This window comes from Lissotriton helveticus, chromosome 3_2 (genome assembly GCF_964261635.1).
Source record: "Lissotriton helveticus chromosome 3_2, aLisHel1.1, whole genome shotgun sequence".
NCBI classification, from domain to species: domain Eukaryota; kingdom Metazoa; phylum Chordata; class Amphibia; order Caudata; family Salamandridae; genus Lissotriton; species Lissotriton helveticus.
In genome coordinates, this window is record NC_136062.1 from 288,946,436 (window position 1) to 288,973,145 (window position 26,710).

A 26,710-nucleotide genomic window follows, 5' to 3' on the forward strand; every position below is an offset into this window, starting at 1 on the left:
TGCGATTCCTTATTTTGCGGGTAGGTTTTTGCTTACCTACATTGCACACAGCTAAATTGTGATTTAGTTTGTTCCATCTGGCCCTTACTTTTAACTCTGCACATGCAAAGAGATAGGGCATTCAAATGCAATAACAAAATCTCTCTTGCGGTCGAGGCTCTAGTACTGGTCTGGTGAATCCCTGTCCCACCCTCCTTCGTGTAACATGTTCAGGGTTTTTCCCCATTCACTAGTGGCAGCATCAGGGAATGCAAACTGTTAAGCCGTACTTAGGAGATCCCTTTTTTCTCTTCGGGATTTTAGTCAAAAGTGTCTAGGGTGCTGCAGCACCTTCAGCATTGAATCCTCGGGCCCCAAAGGCCCTTGGTCACGTCTTACCCACTCCTGGATCCTGCTCAGAGAAGTTGGGCTGCATGTGGTACACGCGGCAAGATTGGGGGGCGCAGGCTCACTCTACAGAGTGGTGCAGCCGTTCTCCCAGCAATCAAAGCAGCTTCCAGCTCAGAGCGATGGTGTAAGTGAAGTTCTCCTAGGCGAGGAGAATTTAGGCCTTCAGCTCCCAGCTGGAGTCCTGTGAGGGCATGTCGTCCTACTAGTAGTCATCTTGGTCCATGGGGGTTAGTCAAGGCAGATCCTCGGGTGATGCCAGACCCCCGGTCACAGCCTCACTCCAGTCCCAGGCGACAGTCCGAAGTCTTCGATGATTTGGTCCTGGCAATCCCTCCTCGGCACACAGGGTTGCAGTGGTACCTTCTAGATGTAATGTAGACTCCTCGTGTGCAATCATCCACACCACAGCAGGCCCTCTTGACATACAGTTGGTCAGGCGTTTGTTAATGAGTCTTGGTATGCTGGTCATACAACTTCACCATAGCCACTGAAATGAGGCTGTGTGGGCTTGGCGCCCTCCACACAGCGCTCAATACTTGGCACAGTCTATTTCAGACCTCTTCTGTCATCTGGGCATTGCTGAAAACAATCTTGCACATGGGCTACGGCCTGATTGGTGCACTGCAAAATCCTCACATCTCGCACGGGGAGTACTCATGGTAGGGCTCCCCACTAGACCTAGCTCCCTAGAACGCCCTCCTCTTCCTCATTAGGTACACTGGTATCGGCAAACAGGATGCTCCAGGGCAGGAGGTTTTTGTTTCCATGAGTGAAGTTGCCCCTCCCACCACGGATACTAGCAGACCTTGGCCCCTAATGGTTTGAAATGTAAAAGGAGTCTCTTCCTTTTCCCTCTAGTGTGTCCCCACTTAGCTCACAGGAATACAGCAAACCCCAAATCTGAGGGGATTCCTCTCCTCCTCATAACTTAACCAGATATGGCTGGGCTTCCCAAAACGGAACCCAAGGTCTCCATACAATGTACGACTGCAGGCACACTCACTCAGTGAACTTTCACAGCACACTTCAGAGCCAGCACTGATACCTCCATGCATTGTATCCTTACATATACACATACATTAAGTACACACCTTCAATCGGCATGCACCAGTCAGCAAGGAAGCTTTTCTAGCTTTAACAAGGGGGTGCAATTCAAAAACACACACTGCCAGCACATACATTCACTATCTGTGTACTGCACAACACTTCACCCTTCATTTATTTTACTTCACTCGGGCACACCTACACTCAGCACATACTTCCTCTGCGAGCGCACAGCATATAGCACTACATCTTTTATGTAAAGTATCCCTCTCAGGCATACATACACCCAGCACATATACTAACCACCCACTTATTGCACAGTACTGCTCCATTCTTGTACTGTACCCTTCCCAGGCAAACATACAGCCAACACAGAGTCACTGTTCTGCGATGCACAGCACTCCACATCTTATCTGATGTAGGCCAAGGATGAGTTAATCACACAGCAATGGAACTTTTAAAAAAGATGAGTGAGTCTATATGCCTCACTTCATTGACACAGGCTAAAAAAGTCATGTTCACTACTACTGATCACTACAGATGCTGCTTAACTCCCCTTCACCACTGTGAGCGTGGAGGTTTGGGTGCCCCTTTCAGTTCAACAAGCCCGCAATCCTTGAGACAAGTCTATATCATGCTGCACACGGATGATCCATGTTCGCCTATGACAAAAGATCAGCATTAGGGATCCAGAGAAAACTGGCAGGGAACGCAGGCTTACCAGCCGGACAATTCCTCCTCCATGCATCGATGTTGCGCACATACACGGAATCCTGGGGTGACATACATGAGAAATTGCCAATGCATCATCTCATACAGTACCTACATGTAATGGGTAATGGCTCCCATGTTATACATTGGCTAGCACAGGCCCTTTTCGTACACACGCAGCGATCCACACAGCCACTGCGGGATAAATGGGCGGCTTCCCGGGGGAGGGGATGGACTGACAAGGAGTGGACAATGGTATTGGCCAGCCCTGTAAACATCCCTCGCAATTCACAGTTCAAAATAATACAGTTTTATATCCTACATCAAGCATATTTGTCACAAGATAAGATTAACAGGTATTTCGCGACAACCACCGCTAGCTGCCCCCGATGCACCATGGCTGGCGCGGACATTTTGTATATGCTCTGGAACTGCCCCACTCTTGCTACATATTGGAATGAGGTGACGACCCTGTTAACACAAAGTGCTGGCGCAGGCCTACCCCACACATGGGAAGCATGCATACTGGGGTTGTATAAAAGGGCTAAATTGAATAAAATACCGGCCAGATTCTGGGACCTAGGGCTCATCACTGCCAAACGCATGCTCACCAAATATTGGAAGAAGGGTGAACCTCCACTCACTAAATATTGGTACACTTCCTTCACTAACTGGGCGAGAGCTGAAAACATCACACTGCACCGAGAAGAAACCGCAGGTTTAAGGAAGTTTCCAATTGCACAACTTTGGGATGATACCCTGAGATCCTTCCAACAGGCAAGCTTGGCTCAAGGGCTCACTTAGGAGATGGCATACTAGAAGGGACGAATACCTATGGGATGCGATACTGCCATATAGCTAGGCCGCGCTGCCCCCCTGGCTCCTACGAGTTGAATTGGAGGACTGATCACGCCCGATATTTGGCACACCAGATTACACACCACACCTGGTGCTACCACACGCTGGAAATCAGTACTTAGGTACACACGAAACAAGGCCACAAATACATGCCACCTCCCACTAAACTTTGCTCCATGACACCCTGAGGATACATTGCCCTGCATGCAGAATGCTATTATGCCCACTGCAGCCAGATTATCTATAAATGTTGTCACAGCCTCTCTAATACGCGAACTGATATGTATAGCAACTGTTTTGATGAGGGCTGCCATTGAATTACCTCGCTGTACCACATTCTTGTGCAAATGTACGTAAAATATTCCCTGTCTTTTTATATTGGCATTGTATAACTGTGTATCAACCAACTGCCTACATAAACCAATAAAATATATTCAAAAAAAAAAAAATTAGGGATCCAGAGAACAGTATAGTTGGACACTATGCAGAGTACATTTCTGTCCCAACAGGGGACTCAGTGATTTCTGATTTTTAGGGTCAGTATTGGTGGCCCCAGAAAAGGTTTAGCTCTCTACGATTAGCACAGCTCACACTATAATGTTAAATGTGTTTATCAGGTATATAGCACTGGGAATACTAATGAGATGGGAGTTGGCTCTTGTAATGGTGATTTCTGGTAATGCCTTAAATAACACCCCGACAACATACCTAGATGGGTATTCAGGGTTACAGACTTCATCATGGTGGGATATGTAAGGGTCCTTGGGACTGTATCTTGCAGCTGGGAGCCTGGCTCTGGGCTTTTAACAGTGTACTGAAACAGTGGAATCCGCTTTGGGGACACTTTCAGATGGGAAGCCCTGCTGAAGAACTGTTTTTGTTCCGAGTGCTACCCTCTCTGAGGTGGGTATGATGGCAGTGTCTTCTCTCTAGGGGTCTGACATCATCTGACTTCTAGCATCTTGGGAGCCAGTCATATAAATGGTGAACATTCAATCAATCAATCAATCACTGCATTTATAAAGCGCGCTACATACCCGTGAGGGTCTCAAGGCGCTGGGGGGGGGGGTAAGGGGGGGTAAGGGGGGGCCGCTACTGATCGAAGAGCCAGGTCTTGAGGAGTTTTCTGAAGGCCAGCAGGTCCTGAGTCTGTCGTAGGCTGGTGGGGAGATCGTTCCAGGTCTTGGCGGCGAAGTAGGAGATGGATCAGCCGCCGGCGGTGGTTTTCCGGATACGAGGGACTGTGGCAAGTGCAAGTTTGGCTGAGCGGAGGTTTCGGGTGGGGGTGTGGAAGCTGAGACGGTTGTTGAGGTATGTGGGGCCAGTGTTGTGTAGGGCTTTGTGTGCGTGGATGAGGAGTTTGAAGGTGATCCTCTTGTTGACGGGGAGCCAGTGCAGGCCTCTCAGGTGGGGTGTGATGTGGCTGCGTCGGGCGATGTCGAGGATCAGTAGTGCCGAGGCGTTCTGGATTCGTTGGAGTCGTCTCAGGAGCTTGGTTGTTGTTCCTGAGTAGAGGGCGTTCCCGTACTCAAGTCTGCTGGTGATGAGGGCCTGGGTGACGGTTTTTCTCGTGTCAGGAGGGATCCATTTGAAGATAGTGCGGAGCATGCGGAGGGTGTTGAAGCAGGACGCGGAGACGGCATTGACTTGCCTGGTCATGGAGAGGGTGGAGTCGAGGATGACCCCCAGGTTGCGTGCGTGGTCTGTGGGTTCAGGGGCTGTGCCTAGCGATGTGGGCCACCAAGAGTCGTCCCAGGCTGATGGGGTGGGTCCGAGAATGAGGACCTCCGTCTTGTCTGAGTTCAGCTTCAGTCTGCTGTCCTTCATCAAGTTGGCTACGGCCTTCATTCCTCTGTGGAGGTTGGCTTTGGCGGTCTTCGGTGAGGGATATTATCAGCTGGGTGTCGTCGGTGTAGGAGATGATGTTGAGGTTATGTTGTTATGCGACGTGGGCGAGCGGTGCCATGTAGATATTGAACAGTGTCGGGCTGAGGAAGGATCCCTGTGGGACGCCGCAGATGAACTCGGTGGATTTCGAGCAGAAGGGTGGGAGGCGGACGCTCTGGGTTCTGCCGGAGAGGAAGGATGTGGTCTTGAATTCCGGCGTCATGGAGGCCTGCTGATAGGGTGCGATGGCAGACTGTGTCAAAGGCTGCTGACAGGTCCAGGAGGATGAGGGCGGCTGTTTCTCCTTTGTCCATCAGGATCCTGATGTTGTCAGTGGCGGCGAATAGGGCGGTCTCGGTGCTGTGGTTGCTGCAAAAACCGGATTGGGAGGGGTCCAGGATGTTGTTGTCTTAGAGGTAGCGGGTTAGCTGTTTGTTGAAAATCTTCTCTGTCACTTTTGCCGGGAACGGGAGCAGGGAGATGAGACAGAAGTTCTTGAAGTCCCTGGGGTCCGCCTGGGGCTTCTTCAGAAGGGCGTTGATCTCGGCATGCTTCCAGCTTTCCGGGAAAGTTGCTGTCTCGAAGGAACTGTTGATTGTTTTTCAGAGGTGGGGCGTGATGGTTGTGCTGGCTTTGTTGAAGACGTGGTGACGGCAGGGGTCAGATGGGGATTCAGAGTGATTGGAGTTCATGATTTTGATGGTGTCTTCGACGCTGACGTTGGACCAGGCGGTCAGGCGGCTGGCGCGGGTAGTGGTTGCAGGGGTGGTGGGTGCGGGGTTGTCGGAGTTGAAGCTGTCGTGGATGTCAGTGATCTTGCGGTGAAAGAAGGCGGCCAGGGAGTCGCACAGGTCTTGTGATGGTGGGATGTCATTGGTGTTGGAGCTGGGATTGGAGAGTTCTTTCACGATGCTGAAGAGCTCTTTGGTATTGTGTGCGTTGTTGTCTAAGCGGTCCTTAAAGGCGGCCCTCTTGGCGGTCCTGATGAGTTGGTGGTGTCTGCGGGTGGCGCTCTTGTGGGCTGTGTGGCTGTCTGGTGTTCGGTCGTGGAACCATTTCTTCTCCAGCTTGCGACAGGTGCGCTTGGAGGTCCGGAGGTCTTCGGTGAACCAGGCGGCTTTCTTGTTGGTTGTGGAGGTCTTGAGAGGGGCATGGGTGTCGGCGCAGTCGTTGATCCACTGTTTGAGGTTGGTCACGGCGGTGTCTGGGTCGGTGGGGTCGGCGGGTGGTCTCAGGGCGAGGGTGGTAGTCAGTTGGTCCTTGGTGATCTTGCCCCAGCAGGTGCGGTGGTGTGTGGTGGGTTTCCTGAAGGTGAAGTGGACGCATCGGTGGTGTGGTTGAAGGAGACGTGGGAGCTGGTGGAGAAGATGGGGTTCAGCGTGTGTTCGGCGACGTGGGTGGGTGCCGTCATGAGCTGTTTGAGTCCGAGGTTGGCGAGGTTGCTGATCAGGGCGGTGGAGTTGGCGTCGTGGTTGTTCTCGAGGTGGAAGTTCAGGTCCCCGAGGAGGATGTAGTCCGTGGAGGCGAGGGCGTGGGTGCTGACGAGGTCGGCAATGGTGTCGCTGAACTGTGGTCGAGGTCCGGGAGGTCTGTAAACAAGTGTTCCTCTGAGGGTGGTGTTGGGGTCGGTGGGGATCTGGAAGTGCATGTGCTCGGCGGAGGTGAGGGTGTCGTCGGTGTTGGTCGAGATTCTGATGGTGTCTTTGTGGATGATGGCGATTCCCCCTCCTACCCCGTTGGTGCGGTCTCTGCGGGAGATCTTGTAGCCCTGTGGGATGGCTAAGGCGATGTCCGGTGCTGAGGTGGCGGTCAGCCAGGTCTCTGTCAGGAAGGCGACGTCGGGGGCGGTAGAGTCAAGGAGGTCCCAGAGTTCGATGGCGTGTTTGCGAGCGGAGCGAGTGTTGAGGAGGATGCAGCGGAGGTGGTTGGGTTCTCTGGTTGGTGGTTTGGTGGGCTGGATGCTGGTGAATCGGCAGTTCCGGCAGGCGAAGGGCCCTTGGGTGGGCTTCGGGGTGGCCCGGTAGCAGAGGTGGTCTCGTTCGTTGTTGAGTGCGTGGAGGGTGCTGGAGTCGCAGTGCAGTCTGGCGTTGAGGGGGGCACGGGGTCCAGGGGTTCTGGCCCTGGGCGGGGTCCAGGCGTGGACGGTCGGCGCGCCAGCGGCGCGGCCGCCGCGCGACTTCCATAAGAGGCGAAGTGGGAGGGAGGGGCAGCTGGGAGGCGGGAGCGGGTGGACAATGGGCAGGCAGGGGAACAAAAGGAAAAAGGGGGCGGGCCGCGGGGGAGCGGCGGTGGGAAGCGGGGAGCAGGGGGGGCACAGAGGGCAGGGGCGCACAAGGAGCGCCTAAGAATCCACAAAACAATAGTAGTAATAAATACTAGAAGCAGACAACAATAGCACTGAGAGGAAAAGGAATGCAGAAGCCGGGGCACACCACCGGCGAACCCTCGCCAGCACTCGGGTCCCATAGGAGTCGAGCAGCGTGGGGAGTGACCTGGGGCCGGTGGCTCACCGATACTGTTGGCTGGGTACCTGCACTACCTTTCTGAGATCCAGATAGGTCCTGGACTACAATGGCGTTGTGACTGGATGTGGCGCCATCTTGTATTACCTCCTCTATATTTATCTAGGCAGTACTGGAAAGACTTGTGCAAGCAGATGTGTATATGAAGAATTGCCAGCACATGCAAAGCAGGTATAGAACCACAGAAGATATATTTGATGTTTCTCTAACCCTGGCCCACATATTCCTTCAATTGAAAGATTCTGTTCTGAGCTCTTTTTACTCAGAATTGAGTAACTCGCTATTGGTGGAGTCTTGGGCATTAGCGTCTGAGTCCAGCAAATGCATACTTTTAAATCTTGAACTCACAAGGCTGGAGTGCAAGATGATGACGTATTGCCACCTGAGTCCTTGCAAGATCTAAAAGGAGAGTAAGGGGCTGACTTATATATCTTGGGGGACGGGTTACTCCAACAGAACAGTGAAGGATATCCTGTCTGCTGCCAAATAAATCCCATAGGATACAATGTTGTGATGGAGTAACCCGTCTGCCAAGATCTAACTCAAAACCTAAGTCCCCTTTCATCCATGCCTCTGATGTGGCTGATTTTCCTCTAACTTGTGAGAGATACGAAGGAGGATGAGGTACTTCTGAAGGAATTGGACTCAGTCTAGGTGACAGGTAAGGAGAAGGGGGCTTCTTTGAGATTGGAGAGATAAACAAATGTGTGGATACCATTATTGCTTTTGGTGCAGGAAGAGACAGCTGCAGGGAACTCACTGTAACTTGCAGCGGGTCTTCTACTGGGAATGTAAAACCTGAACGTGTAAAATGGAGAGGAATCCCTGAACAATCAGCTTATATGACAACTGTTGCCTTTTTTAAGGCATTATTGGATCTCTCACTGAAAAATGGGTGTACATCAAATGCCTTCATGCTGAGGTCTGTGATGCAGAATCATGTTCAGACATTATGTGGCGCAACATCGAATAGTGTCTTGACTTTGAGTGATATGATGCATTGGTAAAAGCGGAACGCGGGATCCTGAGTGCCTTGATATGAAGAATTTACCTGATGCCAAACAGCCCATGACAGAGAACAAATTAGGACTGTTGCCTTCACTACTACCAATACCACTGACGTCGAACAGGAATGCCAAGACCAGTGGTGATTGCTTTTCTCTTCCTTCCTGGACTATTTCTCACTGGTCTCCCCCTGCAAGACTCTCAACAGTTCTCTGGGGTTAAGGGTACCGTTGTGAAAATGGGCCCTTTAATTTATTTTTTATTGGCATCCTTGGACCCGAGGTAATTTAGTTTTTCTCTCAGCTTGATGTCTTCTCTATCTTTCTGGGTTCTTTTGATTATTTTTCAACACAATCCACACACTTAAGGGAGTAAGGTGCTGGAAGATAAGCACACACCAGGTGAGGATCTGTAGTAGACTTTTTTCTCCCAGATGAGTCGCACTTAAAGAAGGGTGAGGCCATGTTGATAGGAAACTGTGGCAGAAAAAGCTAAGGAAAATCTTCAAAAGCTTTGTGGTATGGGAGACATTCATTGAAGATGGAAAATAGTGTATTATACAGAAAAGCAGCAGAGCAAATCGGTAAAAAAATAATCCACAATGATCCAAGATCCTGCTCTAACAAGACAGGAAAAAGAACCGACTCTGATGAACTGCCACTTCTATGCAAAATGAGATACAGATGTCCCTGTAGTTTTAATCTACAGGATGTATTTTCAGACATTCAAAAGTCTACCAGGGTGTATTTTTATATTTCCTTTTTTTCTCAGATTTTAGACATGTTAGGTAGCAATTTGAGTTTTAAGTGCTTCAACATTGTTTTAATGGCCACTGGTCTCTCATGGTCTCTAGTAGAACTACATGGTGGACATGGAGATTTACACTCGTAGATTTGCAAATTGAATTTTGTAGTAAGTAATTAGCACTACTGTAGTATTACTTGACATACTACAAAAGGTAGATTGTGAATCACAAAAAGAATTGCAAAACTCTGCTTTTAATATTAAGGCTGTGGCCTGGTGTAGGGAGTTGCTGAGAAAGGCAGAAACAAAATCCAAATCACAATAGAGGACTGAAAAGAGGGAAGACATTTTTTAATAGGAATGTGTCACTCATTTATGCAGGGATATACTGAGTGTCTGCATATAACGCATACATGCATGCATGGCAACTGATGAGCTAAGCACTGTTAAAAAGTAAAGGTGTCCAGTTCATTAAGCTAGCACCCATACGTTAAAAGTGAACTTGAGCTATGAAATGGGATTAATATAAATCTACATCAAAATAAAATGTAGACAAAACTGCAAATTTTTAGCCTATTACATGGTACATGACATTAAAATGTAGTTACTTGCTAGTTAGAAAGGTATTTTCAGGCTACAACTATGGTGATGTCAGATCGATTAATTTCAAGAAAGCTAAAGTTTTTTGGTTACTGATATGCATGCTATCCTTTTGGAAAAATTCAGGAAGGCTGGGATTTGTGTAAGCAATAGAATTAAATTAAATGTGTTAGCATATTGCGCTCTTGGCCATACCATAGATATCGAATACAAAATACAGTGCAAACAATATAGATAATTCTGCAAACATACCTGAATTGTTAAATCATAATTCTTTTCTAGTAGAGTGCTCTCGTTCTTGGTCCCAAAGGTAATAAGGTTACGTATCTTAATGATACATGTTTTGCCAGACTCAAACATTGGTTCCAGCCCATAAATGACTTTGACACGTAATATCTTTCGCAGGTACCCTTTGCCTACATTTATATCCTCTGACACAATTCTCCCGAAAAACTTGTCTCCCCAGTATCCTGAATCTGCTAATCCTTTTGCAAACACCATCGGAGTCATTTCGATCTCTTCCCCAACTAAGAATGAAAGGAAGAAGAAAATAATAAATGAATGTACACAGATTTGGCAGTAGTTATGACAGGGTTTTGACTAATCATGCAAACATACTAAATCCGCTATTCGCTGCTCATGATCTCACAAGTTATATAAAAAATTACATCACTTTTTTACACGAACATAAAAGTATGCATACTAAAAAAATCAACAACAGAACAGCGCTTTATAACATTATTGTGATCAGTGACCTGCATTAGTAACAGTAAGAAGCAACCTCTAAAGATGTAAATCTCCTTGCATATACTTCTAGGTGAAAGGTGGTTTTACATGCAGTAATTAAAATGTAAATTACAAAGTCCAGAGTAAGTCTAAGCAATTCAACCATGGTCATATTTGCGAGGTCAATCACGAGCCTCATATATTGGAGTTTTAAGGACCCTACATTTTTCCATTCCTGTAATCCATTTACCATGCTACACTATGGCCCAGATGCATCAAACAAAAATCCGCTCGCAAAGGGGCAGATTCTCAGACCGGTGGGATGCATCATCCCAAATGCAAAAATCGCAAATTGAGAATTTGCTAAATTGCGTTTACTTGCATGCCATGCCAAGACTAGGCAATATACTTTGCTAGTAACAAATTTCAGTTGAGAAATGCACAAGCATATCTATTGATGTCAAGACCTTCCATAATGATAACCAAGGTCATCTTTTTTTTTACCAACCTTTTTATTGATTTTTAATTAAAAAAGGTGGAAAAGCGGGGCCCAACCACGAACAAAGTTGTGAAGAAAACAGGTCCTGTTACAGTAATTTGCTAGCAGAACCCTCTCTTTCGCCCCGTTGGTTTAGGATTAAGCCCTTCATACATTTCTGAACTTGCAATGGAGTTTCCATATTCAGTAGTACAGCGCCCCACTACTTCCCCAGACCCAGGACTCCAGTTTGTGCCGCCCTACAAGGATCAGTTGCTTCGGTGCTCCTCCATGGCACAATGGTTTCTCAAACTTTTTTCAGCAGCCTCGTACCTCGTACAGTAGTATTTGGGCCCTCAATCACCAGTCCATACTGGACTCCAGTTCCAGGAATGTAGACTTGGGGTCTAATCATGTCCCCATAGTCTAATCATGTCACATCTCGCCACCATCAGGGCAATAATATTACAAAAGAGAAGGATGTATCGGTCCAGGGTTTGTTTCTCCCATATGCCCAGGGTTATAAACTGCGGGATGATCGCCAGTGTAAATTCCTGGACTACAGGCAGCCTTCCGCGTCCTTTTCTCCAGTATTCCTGAATCCAGGAGCAGCCCAAGATGGTGTGTACCAGTGTGCCTTTCTGTCTGCAATGCCTTAAGCAGAAGTCTGTATTGGTCCTCCCAACGAGGGACTGTCAAATCTTCGTGAAGTAGGCTCAATGGAGTAGTTTCAATAGGATTAACTGGAATCTGGCATTCGTGGCTACCTCCGGGCGATACCAGGAAGCTGGCCCCTAATTGTCGTCCTAAAGTATGCCTGGGTCCCTCTCCCATTCATCCCTAAGGCTATCTAAGGGAGATGGGGGGACAGTTGTGCTGGAGAGTGGAATATAGTAGGGAAACTGTGTTGTTGATCAGGGGGTCTCCCAAAACCCTTCGGGTGTCTCTTCTGGGGAATCCTGCATGGTTTCTATGTGGATTTGCAGGAGATGTTAATTGCTGGTAAAGAAGGGACTGAGTGCCTCATATTGCCCCTGCAGTTCAGCAAAGGGTATCATCCCTTTCCCTCACCAGATGTGCCCACTTTGGAGATTCCCAGCAGGTCTCATTTTCCGTAGCCCTCTATGTTTTGTAATCCCTTCTGTACCTTAGAGTCCCAGAGCGTGGTTACTAACATCAGTTTGCCCTTTCAACCCACAACCTTTGTTGTTTTATTTTATTTCTTAACTACTACAGCCGTAAGGGGTCAGGAATAGTGTCATCCTACTTTTTCAATATAATCATCTGACCTATCCTTCTGGGCCCATGGACCATCTATCAGCCATCACTGAGGGTTCTGTTGAGAATAGAAGGCCCAGTCATTGACCACTTGCAGTTGTGTCACCCAGTACTATAGGCGTAGATCGGGGAGGGCGATTCTGCCTTCCAGGGACTTTCTGGTGAGGGACATCCAGGAATTACCCAGTGTCCCACCCTTCCACAACAGGCATCACGTTACATCTGCGGCTGCCCAGAAAACCTCATCAGGGACCTCAAATGGGTTGTTTTGTAGAACATAAAGAATTTCGGCAGATACATCATTTTGTATAGGGAAGATTTACTGTTGGACATGGCCCTTCCAAAGAGATTTTCTCTAACTCTTCTAAGGGGATTTACTCTAACTCTCTTTGTGACCTTAGGACTCTGGGCACTTTCCCACTATAATTCAGTGTGAAAGCACACACACCCTTCCTACACAAGCTAGGAAGTGGGACATAATTGATTGGTTTAGGTGCTGTACCGATGAGTGCCCTTTAAAAAGATACACCACATACCCAGGGCGGGCACTGCACTGCCTAGTGGTGGGACGCAGCAGTGATTGTGTCACCTACCAGAATAGCTTATCATACAAGTATCAGGCTTGCCATTACAGGCCGCTGGGTGCGCAGTTGCGCTTGTGCTCAGGTTGGCATTTCTCACTTATCAGCCAACCCTGAGTGAGCCTTTCACTTCCACTAGAGCACCCCTAGGGTAGGCCCATAGGGGCAGAGCAGGTGGCTGGTGAAAGGCAGGGCAGGTACACATGTGTGTTCCATGTAGGAAAGCAGGATCTGCTTCTTATAGTTACCCCCACTTTTTGCTGATGTTTAGCTGTTTTCGACTTAGACTGGCTGGGATCCAGCTATCCAGGACCCCAGCCTAGATGCTTTCTCCTCTAAATTGATTGCATGTACTTTAGGTACACTCCAGAATGGATTCTGGGGTACCCTTATAAGTCCCTAGTATATGGTATACTATGTGCCCAGGGCATAGGTACCCCAGAGGCCTCCCAGGGGCTGCAGCATGTATTGTGCCACCCATGAGAGACCATTCAAACTGACACCACAGGTCTGCTACTCCAGCCTGTGTAAGGTGGTGCCTGCACCCCTTACTTAAATATAGGTTCACTATATCTATCCTACATCACTGCACATATAAACCTATCAATCATCCCTTTGGCAGGCCTTATCAACCCTTGAAGGCAGGGTGCTGGGTTTTATGTGAGAGGGTCCCCTTGCATGAGCAGAGCCCCTCTGCAGCCTTCGTAACCTATTCTCCGGGGTTGTTTGTGATGCAGCTAATCATATACTTTTAAGTGCATTATAACCTCACGGTAAATGCTAACTTTAAAACGGCTGCTTGGAAACATGTCGTGTTTGGTGTGAAACACCTTCGAATCACACCTCCCAACCAGTAACTGGCGGGGGTGGTATAATTCCACCCTCCTAAAAAAACGTATGTGACACACCGGTACACCCGTTACCAGCATTCTCAAGCTGGACATCACAAAATGAATGCTGCTAGCCAGAGACACGAGTCTGCCCTCCTGCTGCTGAGCCAAGCTTGAGCAGGGGAAGGCTTGACAATAGGCTTCCTGTCACAGGGCGGTGTAACCACCTCCCAGACAGGCTTTAGTGTATTGGGGCTGGGTGGGTGCATTCTGAGAATGCTATGATGCCTGCACTGGGGGCACATTTGGTGTCCCTGTGCATAGTCCACGTCAAACCGGTTGCAGGAGCCAATCTGCTGCTCTGGTGCGAAACTGGACAAAGGAGATGGGTGTAGCCATCCCTCTCTCCTGACCCTCCCATAGGTGGGTCCCCAGAGTTTGTCCCACCTCTTCCTTTGGTATAAAGTAGGAACCCCTGACTACCAGATTTTACCTGGACTAAACTCTGCTACAGAAACCAAGTATTTCGACAATCTACACTACGCTGGATAACTGAAGACTCTAACTTGGAGTAAAGGAGTTACTCCCCTGCAAGGCAGGCAACTTAAATGCATCTGACCGGTTTGCATCTCCCAAAGTCCTGAGGACTCCGAAGATTTCTGCAACACAGGAGGTGGGTTCCCGAGGGTCTCTGAGGTTGATCTGTGCTCTCAGCAATTCTGAGGCCCGTATACTTTGTGGAGACTGTGCAACCCGAACACCTGTGCACTGTGTATTTTTGCAGCAGCATATGCTTTTCAGCGATCCCTGAGGCTGTGCTTTGGGCTACTTGTAGTCCTGCCCCCGAGCAGTAATTCCACCAAAGATTTCCGGCCTACACTCCACGAGTGTCCCGTGGGCTAGTATTTTGTGATTCACCTCGAGGTCCCTTTGAGATCCCTGGTCCGTTGGCCTGTGGGTCCCTGTGAAGGTAACTTTACATTTCCGTAGACTTTCATGGCTGCTCTATATGTGCCCTGACACTCCATAGCTTGGAGAGTCCCCAGGACCTTGCTGGTCCTCACCGAAGCTGATTTCCTCTGAACGCGTTGGTTGCAGTTGCCAAGGCTTGTTGGTGTTTAATCTAGACACTGATTCCCCAGCACTCGACATCCTTAGTGGGACAGGTTCTTCTCACCTCGTATCCAGGCTTGGATTCCACCAGACACTTTTCATCTTCCCGGCAGCAGCACTTTTTCGCATCACGACATTGAAAACGACGAAGATTCCCGACATCACTTGACACCTATGCACCCGGCTCCCCTGGGTTAGTGTAACACGATTACACCGGTACCGACAAGGGTGCTGGCCTTAGAACCTTCTATATTTGAAAGGGTTTGCTCAAAGTCCTCTCCAAAGTGTCCTTAATCTAAAATTACAACCGTGTCTTTCCCATAAAGTTGTAGGGAGCTCGCGCCTGTGATTCACACTGCACCTGTCCTCCGTGGGTCCCCTGTGTCACTACTTTGGGTGGTTCCTTGGGGTCCCAGCTATTCTACGTGCTCTAGGAGCTGTGTCTAGTCAAGTCGTGGTTGTTATACCACTTACTTAGTATATGGTTTGGTCTCCCCCTGGTGCCTACTGTGTATTGTGTTATTTACTGTTGTTCTAATGATTTAATACTGTGTGCTGTAATCTCATGAAGCAGTTAGTAGAGAGTGTTTAGTAATAAATACATATATTTGATATATTCCTTCTGTGGTTCTCCTTTCATTTGTTCATTCAGGAAATTCTGATCTGGTAAAACAGGCTGCTTTACATTCCTTCGAGACTTAGCCTCAAGGCTGCTATCCATAGCTACCACTAGGATAGATTTCAATAAAGGTTGTCTTTAACCTAATCATCAATAAGGGTTGTTTAGACTGGTACAATGTGCCCACTATAATTAGTGAAAAGCATATACCAGGCCAACTTCTCACATTGGTGTGCAGTGGCTGGGATTCAAGCTTGCTATTGTTTTACCAGATAAATCTCATTTGAGTGATTAACTGAAAACCACTAAAGGTATTAGGTACACATAAATCAAGACTAGAATAAGTATGTTCTACTAAACTTGGAGTTGGGCAGTCAAGGGTCTAGCACTCTCTTTCTCCAACTCAAGAGACTTTCAGTTCCCACTAGGTTGGGTAGGTGCCTACGTGCCTACACCACATAACTCTAGTATGTCTTCTAGGCCAGTGGCTCCTTGCCAACTAAGTATGACCATCTCTCATTTCAGGAATTGAGAAATATGTGTACATCTAGGAAACTGAAGACAGGGAGACATGCAAGCACTCAACGTCTCATAGAGACTTTGCTTTTAGATGTTATGTTATGTTATCAGAAGCTTATATAGCGCACGGTCACCAAAGGTTTCATGGCGCTGATAATGTGTAATTGCGTTACGTGTGGGTTGTTAGTAAGCTTGTTTAAACAACCAAGTTTTTAAAGCCCTTCTGAAGCCCAGTAGATTGTCACAGCTCCTAATTGACAATGGAAGAGAATTCCCAAATTTGTAGGCTAAATAGGAGAACCTGCGGCCACCTTGTCGCTTGAGTTTGACGGCTAGGGTGGACAGTAGGTGTAGGTGGGCAGAACATAAATTACGCATGGGGACGTATTTGGTGACCATGTGGGTGATAAACTTAGGGCTCTTGCAATGCAGCGCCTTGAAGGCAAGGCAGCCTGATTTAAATGCAGCCCGTTGCACCACCGGCAACCAATGGAGTTTTTGCAGGCAAGGCCTAGCCGATTGCCATCTCGGCTGTTTGTAGATTAGTCTTGCCGCCTGGTTCTGGACTATTTGAAGACGATTAAGCAGGCACAATGGCAGGCCCATATAAAGAGCATTTGAGAAGTCAAGGCGTGAGAGAACCAGTGCTAACACTGCCTGAACAAGGGCTGAGTGGGTCAGCAGGTGAGCAATCTTTCTGATTTTTCACAATTGGAAGAGGCTGGTGGATACCACTGACCCCACATGGCCTCTAAGTGAGAGATCTGCGTTTATGACAACCCCTAAACGTTTCACAGAAGGGGAAGGGGGGTGCCATATTCACTTGGCCAGAAGTGTGGGCCCCATCTGATATCGCTTTTCCCGGGCAACACAAGTTCCGTCTTGCCAGGTTAAGCTTCAGATGGTTAAGATCCATCCAAAGTTGGATATGGAGCATAGAATTAGGGGAGTCTAGAGGAAAAACCAGCTGGAGGTCGTCGGCATAGTTAAAGACGGTTACCCTCCTCTCCTTAAGTGAGTGTATCAGTGGCTTAAGATAGAGATTAAACAACAAAGGGGAGAGGGAAGAACCCTGTGGTACCCCACAAGAGGTGGATACTTTGGGGGCCGTAAAGGTGCCAAGGCGTACTGCTTGGGTTCTACATGTGAGAAAACACTTAATCCAGTTGCAAGCAGGGCCTTGAATGCCAGCCTGCTCGACACGGTTCAATAAGATGTTATGATCAACCGTGTCGAACGCGGCAGACAGATCAAGGAGCACCAGAGCCTGGGAGACCCCCATGTCAGCATTGGCTCTCAGTGTATCAATAACCACAAGGATTACCGATTCCGTCGAGTGCGCAGGCCGGAAGCCAGCTTGATTAGGCTCCAAATATTCTGATTGTTCTATAAAATTAGAAAGGCACCTGGCCTCAGAAAGACTCCAGGGTCTGATGAGGCAGGCAAGTTGGGTGGGACAGCAGATAAGGAAAGGCCAGGAAGTGAAAACTTCTATGACCTGGACTCAAATGCTGACCAGGAGGATCAAGATGATTCTGACCTGGATAATCCAATTCTTCCTTCAGGTGGGGGAGAAGGCCCCAGTGGCCCTCTCTTTACCCCACCAGGGAGAGTTAGCAGTTTACCAAGAAGATCAAAATCTCCTTCTCAGGAATCTGATTGTTCTGCTACTTCTGTAGGGACCTCAGCTTCTCACAAAAGAGAATCCTTTTATGAGAAGAAGTGCAGACTGCTTGAGTTTGAGAGAGCTACGCTCAGAATCAAGAGAGAGCAGTTGGCCTTAGATAGGGAATCCCTAGAGCTCCAGAGAGCTTTCAGAAGGTTGGGGCTAGAGCCCCATGGTGGCAGCAACAGTGTCCCTAGAGGTAGAGAAAGTACTCATGACCATAGGAACCTGAACCAGATTGTCCCTCCCTATCAGAGTGGGGATGAAATCCACAAATGGATAACTGCACTAGAGGGGACCTGTAAAGAAAAGGGGGTCCCTCAAGAGCAGTGGGCAGCTATCTTGTGGCTCTCCTTTGCAGACAAAGGTAGAGACAAGCTCTTCACTGTAAGAGAAGAGGATGCTGATAATTACAAAGTCTTGAAGAGTGCTCTGATTGATGGGTTTGGCTTAACCACTGAACAATACAGGATTTAGGTTCAGAGACACCCAAAAGGCACAGACTCAAGACAGGGTTGACTTTGTAGATTGTGCTACTAAGGCTCTGGAAGACTGGTTAATTGGCAGTAAAGTATGTGATTTTAAAGGATTGTAATATTTAATTATGAGGGAGCAGATCCTTAATAATTGTCAAAATCAGTTGTTGCATCAGTACCTGGTGGACTCTGATCTGACGTCTCCCCAAGAATTGGGTCAGAAGACAGACAAATGGGCCAGAACCAGGGTGAGGCAGAAGTCTTCAGAACCAAGGTGTTGACTCCAAGAAGCAAGATTCTAAACCCCCAGATAAGGGTGGGGAGAGGGGTAAAGACCAGAAGTCTTCTCAAGGGCCCCACACATTTTCACCTGGTGGGGAGTCACAATCAAGCAAGGGTAAAGGCAAGAAGAAGCCATGGTGTCAAATCTGTAAACAGAAGACCCATTGAACAAGTGATTGTACCAAGTCCAAGGACTCTACTCCAACCACCAATGCCCCTAAGGCAACTGTCCCCCCTAGTTCAGCTCCAAGTGGTGGTACATAGAATAAGGGTGTAGTAGGGTTAACCTTGGGATCTGAGATGGACTCTGGCCTAGTCAGAGTACCAACTCAGGCTGTGTTAGTCTGTGATGGAGCCATGGATATTGCCTCCTTATTTGTCAGTCCCAGTAATTTGGGCACATACAGGCAGCAGCCTTTGATCAATGGAAAAGAGGCCTTGGCATTCAGGGACACAGGTGCCAGTGTCACAATGGTGACAAAAGATCTTGTGGCCCCTGAGAAAATCATACTTGGTGAGATGTACCAAGTGACCGATGCTAGTAATGTCAGGACAGACCATTCCTTGGCAGTTGTCAATTTCACCTGGGGAGGGGTAACTGGCCCCAAGAAGGTTTTGGTAAGTGCAGACCTCCCTGTTGAATGCTCGTTGGGCAATGATTTAGAACCTTCAGCTTGGGCTGAAGTGGAACTCAGGACTCATGCAGAAATGTTGGGTATCCCTGCATATGTGTTTGCTATGACTAGGTCACAGACAAAAATGGCTTCCACTGAACAGGCCCTGGATCCTGAAAAAATGGACCAGGCGCCTTCCAAGAGAAGGAGCAGTAGGGGTAAGGCAGTGTCTTCCCCCTGCCTCAGAATACAGATCAGCCTCTTGAGGGAGATGATTTCAGTCCTGAAGAAGGAACTGTCTCAGAGGAACTTGAGCCTGATCAGGTTGAGTTCTTGGAGACAGGGGGCCCTTCCAGGGCCGATCTAAGCCAGGAGCAGCTGAGGTGCTCCTCTCTTGAACCCCTCAGACAGCAAGCTGTTGCTGAGGCTGCTGGGAGTAACAGTGGGTCCCATAGGATCTACTGGGAAGATGGACTCCTATACTCAGAGAGTAGAGACCCCAAGCCAGGTGCTACCAGTAGGTTAGTTATACCTCAGAAGTTTAGGAGCTTCCTATTGACACTGGCACATGACATCCCAATAGCAGGTCACCTAGGACAAAACAAGACTTGGGACAGGTTTGTCCCTCACTTTCATTGGCCTCACATGTCAGAAGACACCAAGGAGCTTTGTCCCTCCTGTATCACCTGTCAAGACAGTGATAAGGCAGGTCCCCCCACAAAGGCCCACCTGATACCACTACCTGTGGTGAGTGTTCCCTTTGAGAGGGTTGGCATTGACATTGTTGGTCCCATGGATCCTTAAACTGCTTCTGGACACAGATTCACACTAGTGGCGGTACGGCAATTCCCCTTAGAACTACCATAGCTCCTGTTGTGGCTAGAGCCCTGCTGGGAATCTTTTCCAGGGTGGGATTTCCCAAGGAGATAGTATCAATCAGAGATGCAGACTTCATGTCTAGATACTTGACTGCTATGTGGAAGGAGTGTGGAGTAAATAACAAATGTACCACCCCCTATCACCCACAATGCAATGGGTTAGTTGAAAGGTTCAACAAAACTCTCAAGGGCATGATTAAAGGTCTCCCTGAAAAGCTCAGGCGTTGATGGGACATACTTTTGCCCTGCCTTTCCTTGCCTACAGAGAGGTTCCACAGAAAGGGGTTGGTTACAGCCTATTTGAACTTCTGTTTGGACATCCAGTTAGGGGTCCTTTATGTCTAGTGAAGGAGGGATGGGAGTTAACTCTCAAACCCCCTAAACAGGATATTGTGGACTATGTACTTGGTCTCTGCTCCCGGATGGCTGAGTACATGAAGACGGCATCCAAAAACCTTGAGACTAGCCAGGAATTGCAAAGGGCCTGGCATTACCAAAAGGCTGTGTTGACTGTTTATCAGCCAGGACAGAAAGTATGAGTTGTTGGAGCCTGTGGCCCCAGCAGCCCTCGAAGACAAGTGGAGTAGCCCTCATATAAGCAGAAGGGAGAGGTTACCTACCTGGTGGACCTTGGAACTCCCAGGAGCCCCCATAGGGTGCTCCATGTGAATAGGCTCAAACCATATGTTGACAGGGCAGACATGGGCTTGCTCGTGGCTACTGATGAGAGACAGGAAGAAGAGAGTGATCCACTCCCTAGCCTGCTCTCACAGAACCCTGATGATGGCTTGGCAGGCAGCCTCCTTGACCAGCAGCAAACTGATTGTAGAAAAGTTTTCAATCAGTTTAGACATATGTTCTCACTGACTCCAAGTCAGACTACATGGTGCACTCATGAAGTGGACACAGGGGACAGTCTGCATGTTAAAAATAAGATTTACAGGCAACCTGACGATGTCAGGGACTATCAGGACTGAAGTCCAGAAGATGTTGGTACCTGGGAGTGATTGAGCCCTCAGATAGCCCTTGAGCTAGTCCAGTAGTCTTGGTACCAAAACCTCATAGCCAGAATGGTGAGAGAGAGGTGAGGGGGCCTGGATGCAGTCACTAGGACTGATGCCCATCCAATACCCAGGGCAGATGAGCTCATAGATATGTTGGCCTCGGCCAAGTTTCTGAGCACATTTGACTTCACAGCTGGCTACTGGCAAACCAGACTACCAATTCTTTTTTTTAAAAACATGTTTTTATTAGTTTTACAACATGGAAAAAAACAGCTTCCTCCACATATAAGAAAGTTCACATTATCTTCAATACAGCAAATCCAGCAATGACTGTACCACTGCGCATTCTCATTTCTGGTATGCAATATTAATCTGAGATACAACGACCCAGTCCCCACCCAATCAATCATCCCCAGATTCAGCATCATCAGAGTCATCATGATCCACGTCAGCAATAGGCTCGCATATGTCCCCTCTATAAGCGTTCCAGGCCGCCCATACCTTTGTCCACTTCCCAGGGCAATTCCTGTTTACATAAACTGTGCTCTCCGTGATCATTGTGACATCCATGTCCCTACACCAAGACTCCAGGAGCGGACGGTCAGTGGCTCCCCATTTTTGCGCAATGTTACGTTTTGCAACCATGAAGCCCAGTGTCGCCCAAGTTTGACCATGTCTCGTCAGATCATTTGGTTCCCATATGTTGAGGAGACACCTCCTCGGTTCAGGTAATAAAGAGACGTGTAGGGTCTGGGATATCGTGCGAAGGACTTCACGCCAATAATCCAATATAAATGGACAGTCCCAAACAGTGTGGAAAAAAATTACCCTCTTCCACGCATCCCCGTAGACAGTATGGGTGTTGTGCCTTGCCAATTTTATTAAGTGTGGGCCTAGTAAGATAGGAACGGGGTAGAATTTTCAGCTGCACTATCCTGAGTCTAGCTGGGATTCCCACCTCTCGGGGCGAGGCCAGGGCCTCCTGCCATTCTGTCTTGTCCATGTCTTGAATATTGTCGACCCATGTATCTTTTAGGGATGTCGTGGGATCTGGAATGTTATTGAGTAACTTACGGCACGTGAGTGATGTGGCTTGTTTTTGCATGAAGTCCATAAGAAGTCTATCCTCCAGGGGGGAGGCCTCAGGTACATCAGTGTCTTGTGGTAGGATCGTCATTAGAGCATGGCGGATTTGTAGGTAGCGAAATGTTTCAGTGGGTGCAAGTTCGTACTGTTGCTGCAGCCTATCGAAGGGAATGACTGTTCCCCTTTCCCAGAGGTCGCGCATTGTGGAGATACCAACGGCATCCCAATGTTGGAATCCCTTACTATTCCGAAGTGTGCCGAATTGTTTCGAGTCCCAGAGCGGGGTAAGTTTGGTGATGACACCTTCCACCCTAGATGTGCCTGCGCCCTGTACCATAACGTGACCGTGTGTTGCGTTGGCCCCTCTAGCGACTGTGCACGCCTTTGGTTGTAGAGGGCCGCTAACATATTGTCTGTTCCAAGTTGTGCGCGATCAGCCTTAAATGCCGGGTCTGTGTGGGGGACGTGAAGCCATTGGTTAATGATCTTGAGATGTGCCGCCAAATAGTAAAATTGGACATTTGGGAGCTGTTAGACTTGGGCCTTAGGGCAGGTTCACCCCTAATCTTTTTGCCTTTATTTGTGACCCTGTGTAGTGATTTTTGGGTCTTGGCGCACTTTTTCCCTGTGTCCCAGAGTGAAAGTGCGTGCGTGTAGTATGGCTGGCCTGCCCTCCCATAGGAATGCATGGGGAATGTGTGTGCCCTGGTAGTTCCTGATGTGTGGGGAGTGCAGGCTCGAGTTTAGTATGTATGAACTCGTGAGAGTGAATGCTGCGCAATGGTATGTGCGGCTTGTATGTGTCTAGAAGGGAAGCGCTACTTCTGGACATTGATGTATGTGTGCAGTGAGGATAGTGGAGCGTGATTGGCTGGAGCTGGCTGGCATGCCAGGCTCCAGGAAGTCTGGATGGGTCTGCCCGGTGGTGAGTGTGAGATCAGCATGAGTGATGTGTGGGAGGAGTAGATCTGTGTCCTGGATGGGCTGGGTTTTTCCCCACACAATGCTGGCTCCGCCCCCCTGTGGTTTGTCTAATGACCCAAGCCTCCCCAGTGAATGAAAGGGGTGGTTGGGCCATCAAGGGTACTCCCAAGCCAGCTGCAACTGGTTTCCCCCCACCCTGCACCTCCTAACAAAGGAATTCTCTGTATAAATATGGGGCTGTGTCCCCACAGAAAGGGTTCTACTTGTGGATCCTTGCCAGAGGGGGCTGTTGCTGCTGCTGGGGCCAAGAGGACCGCCACTTGGCTTGTCTCCCTGCCTGGAGACCCAGTGTGCTGGCTCTGGCCCTGCCCTGCCCCTCTGCCTGCCTCCAGTCCCTGCTGGAGCTTTTGCTTTTGCTTAGAGTGCCTGGAGGCGCTCTTATTTGATTTATAGCGCTTTCCTGGTGCCCCAGCGCTCAATAGCGCTTTGCTGATATCTCTAGCGCTAGGAGCGCTTTTCTTTAGCCCCTAAGCGCTGGGTGCGCTTTATTTCTATTATAGCGCTGTGGAGCGCTTTTGCCGCTTTTTGGCATTAGCGAGTGCCACCTCGCTTTACTTTTTATTTTGAGCGCCGGTGCCCACCCGGCATTGCCCCGTTATTGGATTTTGTAAATACCTCGAGGGAGCCCACTCCTCGGGTACTGGGAGCCCGCCTGCCTACCTGGAACGGGCCGCCGCGCTGCCCGCGACGACCCGGAAGTGCTGGAACCGTCAGCCAATCGCTGCGCGGCCCGGGAGAGGCGATCCGGAAGTCCCGCCCCCCGGAGCCGAGCAGCGAGGAAGGAAGCAGCCGGCTCTGTCCTCGAGGCTCCCAGAGTGAAAGGGAGCCCCGCGCCGAAGAAGAAGGAGACGCATCCAGCCCCAGAGACCCGGTGAGTGCGGGGGCGTTTACCTTTGTGTCCCGAGCGGCCCCAGTTGGCAGAGGGCCGCTCCCACGACGCCCGCATTCTTGTTGTGTGGAGCCCCGAGGCTCCTGGGGGGCATTTCTTCGAGCCCGAGAGGCTCTTAGGGCATTGTTAATTTCCGAGTCCCCCGTGAGGGACTCCAACGACCGCCCTGAGTATATTTACGAGCCCCGAGGCTCGAGGGGGCATATCTTATTATTGAGCCGCGAGAAGGCCCCCGCCCCAGCCCACATGGTTTTACGAGCCTGCGAGGCTCGAGTGCCAGCATATTGATCATTGAGCCCTGAGAGAGGCTCTGGGGGCATTTTCATTATTTAGAGAGCGCTGAAGCTCTAGATTGCGCATTTGCTTTGCGAGCCCCTGAGAGGCTCCTTGCCCACTTGTTCTCGAGCCCACCTGGCTCCAACGTTTGCCTACCTGCTATTCACAACTGTCCAGCACTTAGTGGACAGTTGCTACGTTTAGGCTTTTGTGTCTGTGCTGCCTGCGCAGACCTCCCTGACACTGAGACTCAGGGCATTCCGCCCCTTTCGAGGCCAGTTGGCCTGAGGGACCTTTCTAGTGTTGTGCCATGTGCACCCTGCGCAATTTATGATTACTGCTCATTTGATTTGTGCGCAAATGTTCTACCTGCACCTCTGAATGTGTTTTAATGTTTCATGTGCCCTTGTTTGTTATTGCCTTTGCTAAAAGTGACCTGCTTAGGTGATTCTTTGTTCTTTTATTCCCCTTTGCTAAAAGTGACCTGCTTAGAGGAATGTTTGTTTTTACCTTTGCTAAAAGTGACCTGCTTAGGTAATTCTTTATGTGTTCATCCCCTTTGCTAAAAGTGACCTGCTTAGAGGAATGTTGATGTTTAATTGCCTTTGCTAAATGTTACTTGCCTAGGTATTTATTTGAGGTTTCCTTCCATAGGTCCTGCTGATAAGGTCCTAGCTCCCTGCGTGATTTCCCTACAGAGACTAGGGTGGCGTAGGAGGTGATAGGTTTTCCTTCCATAGGTCCTGCTGATAAGGTCCTAGCTCCCTGCGTGATTTCCCTACAGAGACTAGGGTGGCGTAGGAGGTATTTTCCCTTTACCAGTAGTTACTGGTTGTATGCTACATTTACTATTTCTGTGTTACAGTCATTATATGTTGATGTGCTAAAGTGTTATACCTACAAGTATTATTCCTAACAAGTGCATACCCCTGACAGTGGTCCAAGTGGCCCTGTCCTGTACATAATCCCTTGTAAATCTTGCCCGTGCCTGTTGGCACATTGTAAAGTGTGTGTGTTATCTAATGTGTTCTTATTATTATAATACAAAGGCTATTTTTGATATAACCTTGTGTGGAGTTTCCTTTGTGGTGGGCCTTTGGTTGTTGTCGCTGGGGTGCGCGCGCAAACGCTTTACACATCGCCTCTGAGATTAGCCTTGCTGCTCGCGCCACGTTACCTAGAGGGTGAGCGGGGGTTATCTTGGGGTGTGACTCCCTTGCCCTGACCTTAGAAATGGTGGTCTCTGACTGACCTTGGCGCAAGCCTTGGCCAGCCAGAGGTCCCGTTTCTAACATTGGTGGCTAGCGGTGCGGATTGGACTTGCGTTTGCGCTGTACCACAGTGGCGACAGGCCACACTTCAAAACTCTGCAATTTTAGATAACCACATTTTTGGGATTATTGTTTTTTAGGGAAGTTCAGTTTTGCTTCTCCTGAAAGGTGTCATTTGTATTTTGTCCAGTACCTTGTTCCCCGCCCTGCTCCCAGAGTTTGGTACCTGTGTCGCTAGTGGTCAGGTTGAGATAATCAGGGGTGGTAGAAACTGCCTTACCGGTCCGAGGGGAGGGTGTGTGTGAATGAGTGGTGTGTTACACTGGACAGTGGAGTGCAAGATCTCTGAGATAGGAATCTTGCTGAATTGTAATTGTGTACTCCTGTTAAGCTCAGACCCCCAGGTTCCCTGTGTCAAACTCTTCTTGAGAACGTCCGCCAAAATGGAGCCTACTTTTGATTTCTGTGATCTGTTTAGATACAGTATGTTGGAGTTGGTCAGATTCTGTGAAGAGAGAGACATAGGGGTGGATGAGTCAGATACTCAGTCAGAACTTAGGAGCAGCCTGATCCTATGGCAAAAGGGTCAGTGGGATCTTGAGCGCAGTGAGAGAGAGAGGGCCCGGGCCGCACATCATGAGGATGGTGAGTCTGTTGGGAGCCCTGAAGAATGTGAAGTGACTGAGGATGACAGTGGATGGATATCAGCAGATAGTGAGGACCCCATAGGTAGGGAGTCCCTTGCTGAGTCCAGTGTCAGTACCAGCGCCACATCCCTTGTCCTGTCCCCAGAAGAGTGGGAAGATAGGGAGAAAGAAAGGGAGCATCAGATAGCGATGGAACAGCTCATGTTAGAGCATGCCCAGGCTATGGCGCAGCTAGAGATCGAAAGACTCTTAGCGCAGGAGAGGATAGAGGTGGAGAGAAGGGCCATCATCCGTGAGAGAGCAGCCCTAGAGGATAGACTCTTCCCTGCGCACAGTTGTAATTGTCTGGATTCCCCAGGGAGGGTGGAGTCCAGTGGTGGCAGCTTTTTAAATATAAGTGTAGACCGTCCCACTCCCAGTTCCCCGAGTATGGTACCTGTTTCCCCAGAGGAGGAGAATAGGTTGAGGTTCAGGAACCTTAGAAAACTGCCTCACCAGTCTTGGGAAGAGTTTGTGGATGAATGTCAAGATGCACTGTGTGATTGGCTAGAGGTTCACATGGGAACTGAGTTTGCCAAGCTATTTGATCTGGTTCTAAGAGAGCAGGTGCTCAATAGTTGTTTGCCAGGGTTGCGCCAACACCTGTTGGAATATGGGTTGACTGATCCAGACACCCTCGCAGAGGAAGCCGAGCGTTGGGAAAGTGCGAGAGGTTCTTTTGAGTCACTAGTG

At 48.9% G+C, this 26,710-nt stretch overlaps 1 protein-coding gene across 4 annotated transcripts in view; it reads right to left on the reverse strand.

The window, feature by feature from the left end:
• ALPK3 (alpha kinase 3) overlaps positions 1 to 26,710 on the reverse strand; it is a 1,275,893-nt gene that overhangs the window by 110,558 nt on the left and 1,138,625 nt on the right. For all 4 annotated transcript variants that reach the window (XM_078685238.1, XM_078685241.1, XM_078685239.1 and 1 more), the window contains one exon: positions 10,014 to 10,288. In XM_078685238.1, coding sequence (XP_078541364.1) covers positions 10,014 to 10,288 — 275 coding nt within the window. The remainder of the gene's footprint in view (positions 1 to 10,013; positions 10,289 to 26,710) is intronic.